The sequence below is a fragment of the Bombus pascuorum genome, chromosome 2, assembly GCF_905332965.1.
Source record: "Bombus pascuorum chromosome 2, iyBomPasc1.1, whole genome shotgun sequence".
NCBI classification, from domain to species: Eukaryota; Metazoa; Arthropoda; class Insecta; order Hymenoptera; family Apidae; genus Bombus; species Bombus pascuorum.
Genome location: NC_083489.1, coordinates 12,044,059 through 12,055,145, shown reverse-complemented (window position 1 = coordinate 12,055,145; position 11,087 = coordinate 12,044,059). Strand labels below are relative to the sequence as shown.

At 43.9% G+C, this 11,087-nt stretch overlaps 1 protein-coding gene across 3 annotated transcripts in view; it reads right to left on the bottom strand.

The window, feature by feature from the left end:
- Window positions 1–638: 638 nt before the first annotated feature.
- Window positions 639–11,087, bottom strand: part of LOC132916533 (E3 SUMO-protein ligase EGR2) — a 68,011-nt gene continuing 57,562 nt past the window's right edge. For all 3 annotated transcript variants that reach the window (XM_060976620.1, XM_060976619.1, XM_060976621.1), the window contains exon 2: window positions 639–7,174. In XM_060976620.1, coding sequence (XP_060832603.1) covers window positions 5,525–7,090 — 1,566 coding nt within the window. In that variant the 5' untranslated portion in view covers window positions 7,091–7,174 and the 3' untranslated portion in view covers window positions 639–5,524. The remainder of the gene's footprint in view (window positions 7,175–11,087) is intronic.

The following is an 11,087-nucleotide window of genomic DNA, read 5'->3' as shown; positions in this document are numbered from 1 at the left end:
CACGGCCACGGATGTTCGCGGCGTACAGAGAACATACTACCTGCCGATCGCGTGCATCGCGAGAATTAATCATCGAAAACGCAGCGGAATAATATTTTCGAGCCAAGAACATCCGCGCGTCGTTTTATTTTCATCGTGCGTCCACCTCGGTAAATGTATCGAGTCAGCACGTTGTCGAACGAAATTTTATCCGGCTAACAATTCGTCTCTTGTATTCTTCCTTTACCGATTGTGGTTGGATTTATTTCGCTTCCTTTTATTCTCTTTCTATTATTTCTTTTGCAATTGTAATTCGAAGCATGTCTCTTTTTTTACTACATCTACTGGCGTTATTTTAAGAAAATCGTGCGATTGATTAATTAACGACAGGTATGTAATTATTTGGAATTTGTATCTTTTTTTTTATAAATAGAAAGATTTTTATTTTTCGAAATATGATTGGTTTGTTGAACAATTTTAGTCCAGTAATTATATCGATACAATACTACGATTTTCCAATGACGTTTACTTTTACAATTGCACTGATATAGTTACGATGTGAAATGAATTAACAACAAGTTTTACTTACGCGCGCATTCACAGCAACTCGTGAAAGCTAATGAAGTTTGGTGAAGTTCGTTGATAAATCACAGTCAATGTAGAAACAATTAACGTGTATATATATTTTCATCGTAAGAGTGCAGCAACATACAGATTCAGTTTGTTGTTCGATGTACAGATACAAGGATTATCGACTCGTGATCGTAGAAACGGGTACAAAGGGAACATCGCAAAATCCGTTCGAGCCCTTTTCTTTAAAAAAAGGCCGTGAAGACATGCAATCGTCGATTCGTTTTGCGCAACACTGATCGTACGCAAGTGATAGACAGATACAGTTGCTAAGTTTTTCCTGTATTATTTCACCGACCATGAAAAAATATTTCATCTTCTACGTACGCTTTTACCGTGTATCTTCAGCCTTAAAAGATGATATGTATTCTATGATTGGACGAGGCTCGGCGACACCCCAATCTCCTTCGAAACGCTACAACGATGAAGGCACGGCACCGTTTTCGTGATAATTTTCGGATGAAATAAACTCGCGAATAAAAGGAAAATAAATAAAAAAAAAAGAATCGAATGGAAAGACCTAAGGTAAGAAACAGAAAGATGAAAATAAAGAAGGAAAAATTAGGGAATACATTGGAATGATTCGTAATGGAGTGAATGAAAACGCGCGTGGCAGTTCGTTGAAAAATTATATTTTTTTTCCATTCTGGCACGATTCGTAAACACAACATAATTTATAAATTAACATACACAATCGTCGTCGGCAATAATTTACAGAAACCCTTGTGAGCGTTTTATTTTTATTCTTTTTTTGTTCCTTTTTCTTTTGTCCAATCTCTTGTTCGTCGTTATACAAAACGTAAACAGAATGTCACGGAACCGTAAAAATCATCGCGGGAAAGACCGTTCTCGTCGTTCCTTGCCATTTACTTCTTTTGCGCAGAATGTGCAGAAGAGGAAATGACGCGGAAGGGCGAAGAAGAAGCTGGAATACGAGCTTATAAATGCGACGGATGTTTGTAATTGAAACCGAGCGCTCTTCTTCACCCTGAAAAGAACGAGAATCGGACAGGATTTTTCGATGAAACGAGAAACAAGGGAAAAAGGATAGGAAGAATGTAAGAATAGGACGAAAAATAGGAAGCTTGATTTGCGAATAGGATAACAAAATAAATAATAGAAGCATTAAACATGATTAATCACTTAACAACGTAACTAGGCATAATAATTAATAATAATTAATAATAATAATAATAATAATAATAATATAATAATAATTATTAATAATAATAATAATAATAATAATAGAAATAATTATAATCATACGAATGGCTAAATGAGTGTTAATAATTACAAGAACAGGTTGTCTGGCACGGCGATCGCTTAATTGCCTGCAGACACGACGAGCGTGTCGCATCTTTCTTATTCTTTTGTCTTTCTTTTACTATACAATTATGTCCCTTCTATATCGTTTCGTTTCAATCTACATACGTCTCATCAAGCGAAAAAGGGCTCGTTGCGCGAGAGATTCTCTCAGGTTTAAGGCTGAATCGCGCGAAGGTCAGATATCGAATCGGAAGTTTCGATACAACGAAAATTTAATAGACCGGACAATCATTTCGTTCCAACTTACGTCATCCGAATTTATCCTTGTGATTTCATATCGAAAAAAAAAAGAAAAAGGAAAAAAATAATTATGTAAAAAAAAAAACGACACAAATATCATTAAAAAAAGAAAAATAGAAAATAAAGAATAACAAAAACAAACTGCACAATTTCTCACGATATCAAAATATAAGTTTCTGAATTTACAAAACGTCGTAATTTCAATGTTTCGAAATACGAACAATCTCTGCGAAGAAAACGTCGAGGCCCATCATACGAAACCTTCCGCCTCGAGGTCTCTCCCTCGTGTATCCTTCTCTTGTCACTCCGACAAGCCGCCTTCCGAGTAATCGTTCGATCGACAGAGGCAAGTTAAAATGGCAAGCAGAGAGCGACAGTTTCCCCTTAACGACTAATTACACGTTCCGTTCCTTCTCGAAACGCTTAAAACGGTAGACTAATTAGAAAAAACATCGGTATACAAAAATACAGATATACGTACCTGCGCGTGCGCGCGTCTTTCACCGTGTATTTCCTGAACAACGCGTCTATGGATGTACAATATTGTATTCTGTCTCTGTGTCTATGAGCGTGTATATATATATATCTATGCAATATCATGTGTGGTCGCGTGTGTTAGTACGGATGAGCATCGTGCGTGTTTACACAGGGCGTGACTCGCGATATTCGTCACTGCCCGTTTTACCGTGGTCACGAACGGGAGACACACTGGACAGCGGCCGAGTTATGGCAAGGAAAAAGACGAAACGGTCGAGGTTGAGCAAGGTTGAAGTATATAGCTGACACCGCGTGTAGTCTCCGATGAAACGTCATACGCGACACACTGTGTCGTCGACGCTTTTTCGACACATCTCTATCACATTTGATATTCGCGACAAGATTATTCACTACTCACTTTGTCATTTTAATTCTAATTATTTCCGATTGCCGCGTATTTCTTTTCAATTTTAATAGAATTTTTTTCTGTTTATCAAACATTGTAACAAGCTTTCAATTAAAGCATCTGTCGACAAAGGGTTCGATAGTCGAGTACACATTTGCGAGAACGCAATCCGCCAGTCGAACCAGTGAGTATTTTTTTCGAGGGATCGTCACCGAGAAATCCCGAACGGTCGAATTCAGACCGCGCTTCAACGAAATACACTAGTTAATGAATTGGTCACCGTGGACCGGAAACGCGAAGTGGTCGCAGGCGTTTCGTCCACCTGCTTCGCGAGAGAGCGCCACTTTGGAAGAGAACTCCGACAGGGGACTAGTTCTTCCCTTAAACAGCAGAATATACCCTTTAAGTTCGATCTTGAATTTTTGCAAATTTCGATACTAAATGAATTTACCGTTAGATTACTCGTAGCCCGCGCTCGGTGTTCCTTTTCCTTTACCTCTCTCGCGACCCTTTCGCAAAGTATCTTCGTATAAAAAAATAACTTCCTCTCTTTCTTACGCACGCTTTTCGCAACATTCTCACTCCGAACAGTTTACAATATGATGTTAATAATAATAATAATAATAATAATAATAAAAATAATAATAATAATATCCATATTAATAATAATAATAATAATAAAACGCAATAATAATATTAACGTTACCCACTAATTAACGTTACATCTAAACGCTTTTATTATGCTTTAAGTTTCTTTCTTTCTGCAGGTACGGTTACGTTCGTTCTCTTTCTCTTAGTTTTTATTTCGTTTCTTTCATTTTCCTTCGTACATGAAGGAAAAACGTCGCATCTCGCGGATCCATCTGCGTCCTTTCTCTCTTCTGAAATCTTCTCGAAAGACAGCCTCCAAAAGCGCTCGACTGCCTTCCCTTTTCACGCTGTTTTCGCGAGTAACAAACGAATTTTCGATAAATATATAACACGACGCTGTTGACAGGAAGTTCACAACACCCAATAAAGCAACATGCATGCGCGTACACACACACACACACACTCTCTCTCTCTCTTTCTCTCTTTCCTGTTTTAATAGTCGTTATAATAGCTAACAGTGTTCTTTTCTCAACAACCAAACGATAGTCTCGATTGAGGATTTCGTTTTTGAGTAACAACGTTTGAGTTTTGGAAAGATCGTTGTTGACGAATAAATATTACTTTCACCAGCTTTCCTTGAAACGTCGAATCTATTTTCATGTCTGTCGTACTTCTGAAAAAATCGTTATAAGCCGCTTAGTTTTATTTTAAAACCATTTTATGAAAAAATAGTTTAAAATAATCGAGAGTTTAAATAATTAATTTACAGTTCAAAAGGGAAACTGAATGAAATGATTATGGTACCGGATTCAGAAAGAGACAAGTGTGTTTCTTTGCTATCAAAATGCCGAACGTCACCAACGATCTTTTCTTCAACGTACTCAACTCGACCGATATGTAACCATGTGAACGAGGCTTAACAACGGGTCGACGGTGAAAATTTGGCACAAGTTTCTCCTCTTTTCGTCTCCTTCCTCGCGAGACGAGGTCGACGAGCGAGTATCTCGCGAAACAACGAAACGCTTCGATGGAAGATTGACATCGGAAGAAGATCGCGAGTATCTTGAACATACCGAAGCTTTCGCGTGTCATGTTTCGAATTTCGAACCTTCGGAGCGCGGATATGCGTAAGCAAATACGCAATTCCCGCGGGAATGCTTTCAAATCGTTTCCGTTTCGTGCGCAAGAATATCGACTGAGAGAGACTAACCATCGTTTAACAGTGATCGGTTGTTCGGAGAAATTCCGACGATGAATGGATACTCTCGCGGATCAACAGAAAATGGGAAATAAATAAAAAGTTTGCAATGTCGAAAAGAATCGATCTACTTTACGCGAATAGAAGAATCATTTGACAGTCTGTTAAATTTCCAGATACAAAACGAATATTTCACGCGAGACGACAGTCATTTTCGAAATGATCTCCGAACAAGCCAAGACTTCGATGAACAACAAAGGACTCCGGAAGATGAACGTCGCACGAGTTTCTAGGAGAAACAACGGGGAAGACGAATACCATATAATACTGTTAAAAGACGCGTAAAATTTCAAGATCGATAACGCTATGTATTTCGTTATACGATAACGACAATTTTATGCGAAATATTAGGAAAATAGCAAAATCCCTCGACAACGAAAAATTTCCTTAATTCTAATCGAATCGTAGGATCTCGTCGATCGTTGGGTCAATTCCACCCAGACGAATCGATCTTGCCTTCCGTCGTTGTCCTCTGCGATCCTCGTGTCTTGTCATCGTCTCTGTCGAGACCTTGCAACTTCGGCGCTGAAGCCGTTCGTCGAAGCTGGTCGCTCACCTTCTCGAAATCCGTTTGGAATCACGGGCGAGAAACACGGCGGTCATCCACCTGGCCGTCGTCATTCGGCCTTGATCGTTGCCGAAGGGGAGGTCAGCTCCTGCGCAAACGTGGGGCTATCCTCGCCGGCAAGAAGGCCAGGTTCGCTCTTAGGCGTCTGAACGTCGGGAAATCTGGCGTGGGTCCTCAAGTGCCTGGTGATCATGTCTCTGCGACAGGCAGCGTACGCGCACTGCGGACACTTGTACGGTTTCTCGCCTGTGTGCGTCCTCTGATGGGTACTCAGGTGATCCGACCTGCTGAATACCTGGCCGCAAACCTTGCACGTGTACGGTTTGACGCCCGTGTGCAGTCTCATGTGTCTGGTGAGCATGTCCGACCTGGCGAAACTCCTCTTGCATACGTCGCAGAGGTACGCCTTCGCGGACGCGTCCTGAGGACCCTGTCTGCGATGCCTCGAGGCCATGTGCTTGGCGAGACGATCGTGCAAGCTGAACATTTGCCCGCAGACCGGGCAAACGTACGCCACGTCCGCCCCGGGCGGCATCTCCTCTACCACGGGAGATACCTCGAGGTTGTACCTCACGGCGACGCTCTCCTTCGTCGTCGGCGACGCCACGTCGCCTTTTACTACTGGAACGCTCACCGAGCCCCTCGACACGATCCCCGGTGGGAGTAACTGGAGAGCCGGCGGTCTACCGGAAACTGCCGCCGCGGCCGACGCCATTAGACTCTTCATCGAGAGATCCAACGGCGACTCTTGAGGACTGGTCGTGTCGCTCTCCAAGAAACCGCTCCTCAACGGATGGTTGAAGAAGACAGACGAGGTCGAGAGCGGCGGCTTCTGGTCCCATCCTGGCACCAGGTCCGAGTCCGAGTGACTGCGTCCTCTGAAGATATCCGGCAGGTACTTGGTGTGCATGTAGTGCTCGAAACTGTACGACGATAGGGATCCCGGCGTCAACGGCGGCAGAGTGAGCGGAGTTAACGGAGTGAGCGGTGTGAGAGGAGTCAACGGGGATGTCGGCGAAGGTAGCACCATCGGAGGGGTTGTCGATTGGGAACACTGAACGCAGGTGCACCCCGCATATTTCGGCACCGAGGATCTCTGATGAGGCGGGTGAAGCTGATCGTACAGGTGATTGGCGTTGCTGTTTCTATGATGATGCCTGTGCCGGTGACGATGGTGATGCGAGTGATAGTGCGGATGATGAGGATGATGATTCTGCTGTTGTTGGTCGGTGGTGTTGGTCTCGTTCGCGTTCGACTCCTCCTCGGTAGACGTCACGGGCTCCTCGCTCTTCAGCCTCAGGGGTAGCAAACTGATACCGGACGGTGGATCCGTGGCTGATCTCGAGGACGACCTGGGCGAACCGAACACGTCCTCTTCCTCTTCGGACGCTGGTACGCTTCCCTCGAACTTCAATACTTCACCCTCCGACGGCGAACTCCGGTGTTGCAGAATGTCCAAGACCTGGTCGAGACGTTTCCTTCTGCGGAGGTTCCGATGGTTCCGGTTCGCAGTCGCCGCTAGGGTGTTATTGTTGGTACAGGAGGGCGGTGGCGGCTTGGCCGGACCCGGGGGCGCGGCTGCAGCGTCCTCCACGGCGCTCTCGGCCATCGTCATCGAGGATGCGCGGCACCCGCCGCCTGGGCCCTTTATGCCGCCTACTACACCCTCGGCTACCACCGTACTGCCTCCCACCTCGTCCTGAAACAACGAAAACCACGCCACTCTTACTTCTCTTTTCCTTCCCTGTAATCTCGGATATTGTTAAATTACAGCCTCCGCAGCGCGCTCATTTCCGATTGCTTATGAGATCGCTCTCGACACCGCGTAATTTCGTGAATCATCCTTTTAGTGCCGGACGCGAACGCGGATCTCCGGCATGCACGCGCTACGCTTACGCGACCTTATCTCGCGGTTATCCGCCCGACGATTCGCCATTATACGCGCGTTCAAAGGATCCGCGTCATTAGTCCACAGTCTCGGACAAGACGGAGAGAAACTTCGCCTTTTACGCCTGTAGTTTCTTGCTTACCGAATGAATGCGACGAACCAGGGACGCGACAAGGGAACAGCAGGACAGTCGAGCTTTCGATCGGCCAACTACAGGTCGATATCGACCTACGTAACGAAAAACAGAACGAGACGTCCACCGTTCGCGAAGACTCGCGTCGCGGTCGCAATAAATCACGATTAATGCGTCCGCGCTATTTTTTCGCCGACACGGTACAGGTTGACCGCCCGTCATTGAGCTTCGTGTAGCCATTAAATAAAAGGTGAGACGATCGCGCGATCGATCGATTTCGCCTACCGAGATGGCATTGATGGCGCGAATCGAGCGCGGCTACGCGATCGAATAGACGCGACGCCGCACGTGTCGCTGTGAACGATGACGTTCGATGTCTCGCCTCGAACGACTTTTCGCATATTCATTAAAATTGGAAGACACCGTTGAAAGGGGAACTCGTCGATCGCCTGATCGTTCAAGCGTAGTTGGCTAACTCGATCGAAACTTGTCGAAGGATAAAAATTCGTGTAATTAGACCCTCTTAGCAATAAATAATATTAGTTGATTTACAAGTTGCAGATTATAGGTTATAGGCTTGGATTTTACAATTTTACAATCTTATGTCGAGTCAGGTAACCAGATTTATTTGTTTTCTCATCAAATTTGATACCGTCATACGAGAAAAATTCACTAATATCGATAATTTATAACTTTGCTGGTAATAATTTAATAGTTCAATGGTGCAAAACCTAGACTTCGTATAGGTTGTATAACTATCGGTTCAAATAATAGAAATTACGTCTCATTCTTATACGTGGATTCGATATATAAAAGTTCACGTCTTCAAAAACGTTAAAATTCCGTTCCGACGAATGGAAGATGATTAAAGATGAATGTGATTACGACGAGTAAGCGAAAGTTCCCACGCCGCTTACAGTTCCTTCTGCGGTGTGTTTATTTTAATGGAACCACGCACGGACCAGAGGACTCGTCTTGTTCGATGCGACAACGGCACTTTGTCATAAAACCACGTGCAAGTCGAGAGGTGTATCCAGCGGACTATTTGAAATTTAAATGGCGCGCGAGAGAGACAGACGCTGCGAGCGCATGAATCAACGTGTACAAACGACGAATCGAGCTGAACCCCCCGTTTTTCGGTGTAGGCGACTTTCCGTCTCTGACTGCAGAGAAGTTACAGGGGACCCGTCCAGGGACGCCATAAAACTTGTAATATCGCCTGCCGCGCGTCCACTGCAACCCGTCTATGGCGAAATAATTGATCACCACGAAATCATTGTGATCGTGATATCCAGCATGTTTATCGGCTATTCTACGAAATTAGATTCTCGGAAAGTCTAGCTATGAAATTAACGAACAACGAGAAAGATAACTTTATGTACAATACACTGTCATTTGTCATTTCTGTTATTGTCGTACGCCTGTGTCGTTTTTTCTATCACAGAAAAGAGAAACTACGTTATTCGTCAAAATAGTTACTTTCATATGCGCTAATCTCCTCCTAACGACTATAAAGGACCATTCACAAAGTCTTTTTAAGCCTATACCGTTATCTGCAAAGTAAATAACTTTGAAACACGCGCAGAAGCTGCGTCAAAGAGATTTCCGCCTCACTGGATCGTCATTTTCGTAAAATCAATATTTAGACAATGGCTTTCGATCGACAAGAAATACCGCGTAAGCGATCAAGTATTGTAATAAATTTATGGTTCCTCCGCGTATTTTGTATCTTCCATTCGACTACAAACCTTTTCCGTTGTATGTCGCATCGATACCCGAACGATACAACAACCTACATACAATGAGATTCCGGTGAAAACCTAGAGAAAATTCGTGACTCTATAGGTCGTAAGTAACCTCCCTCTTCACCATTCTTTCCATAAACTGAAACGGCTTGAGCCGCGTCGATTACCTAAATTACCTCCAATAAATTAAACGGGGAACGTGAATCGTTGAAATTTCCAATCTCGATTTATTGCGGCGATTATTCGTAAAATATATACCCGGTGACTAACGCGGATGAAACGTGCCGCCCTTTTACGACTCGTGTAACCTGAAGCATGCATCGGCGCGTGAAATCGACGCGTTTAACGTTGGCAGCGCGAAGAAGACGACGGGAATGACGATTTTCCAGCGCAATTAGTCGCATCGGTGGAATAGAAATTCGCGTTCCCGGAAGGCGAGGCCGCGACACAGATGTCCCGGCGAAGACTTTCCAGCGATTCCAGCCTATCACATTCCAGCGCGTACACGCGCGCGGTTACCGCGCAGCTCTTTCAATTCGATTTGAACCACGCGTGTTCCTCTCGCCGCGGCACGAATCCTTTCATGGCGAAGGCGTGCGAATGCCTCGCAGAGTATCAAGCGCGCGGAAAATCAACTCCGCGGAAACTTGCGGCAATGCCCGCTTCAATTACGCAGAAATACTCGGCGGCCAGCGCTTGCGACACGCGGTGAAGCCGAATGGCCTTCAACTTTACGCCTTCGCGAGGCTTCTTGAATTTCTTTCCGGTGGAAAGATTGAGTGACGAATGAGTGACGTTCGTGAGATCGTGAGATTAATTCGAGTGTGAAAATTGAGGTTGGAAGTTTGGTAGAGAATTTTAACGAAGGTATGTGGGTGTAGGCGCGGTTAGTTAAGACCGGAATTATCAAATCTGTCGAAATTACCGGTTTCGGATTTTTAGTTCTTGCGATTGATTAAAATGTAATTTGTATATATTTATTGGGTTCCGTATGATCGCTTTAGTTATATAGTTATTTGGATATGATGTATTCGTGGTAATATATCATTCGCGGCAAATTAGATAGTAGATTATTTATGAGAAGTAGTTACAAGTGGTAAGAAGTTCTAAAAATAATATTGACCGACTGCTTTTATATAGAATAGGAATGTTAGAGATCGGTAGCTGTAACGTTTAAAAGTATTTTCTAAATTAATTGTTCTTTAAAGTATCCCTTAAACGCTCTTCGAAAAGAGTAGGTCTTTCTTCCTCTGACTATTATTCTCGTTAAAATTTGTCGAAAGAAAAGCACCAATTTAGCGGAAGTATCGAACGAACGAATTAAACAAACGCGATCAACCCCTAATTCCTAAAAGGAATCGTCTCGACTAAATCATCTTACATCAGTATATCATAAACAGCTTGCTTGTAATACAATGGTAAACTGCAGTGTAAGAAGATGAATCACACCCGTCCTATTAATAACATACAAACAACCTTGCTCCATAAGACTACATTGTAGCGTAATATACTTTTATCTTTCGCATCCGATCACTCAAGTTCATCGGTCAGATATACGGCCTGGCCGATGCACGTCGTAATCCCTATCGACGCGATCTCCCTTTATACAGAGGATCGATGAACTTCCATTTTCCATTTCACAGGAAGATATCCGCGATATTCGGTATCGGGCATCGAAAGATCGACGGCGGATAACGAGTCTCACGGCGGTCTTCGGCGTGCCTGTTCTTCCTACCGTGATGATCGTCTTGTTGTTTCCCTGGATCCTCCTTTTTCCCTTCGCCTCGGCCGAGTACGGTCGGTAGAATCTCGCTGAGAGAAAGGGCCCCGATGATCGGTCGTAAAA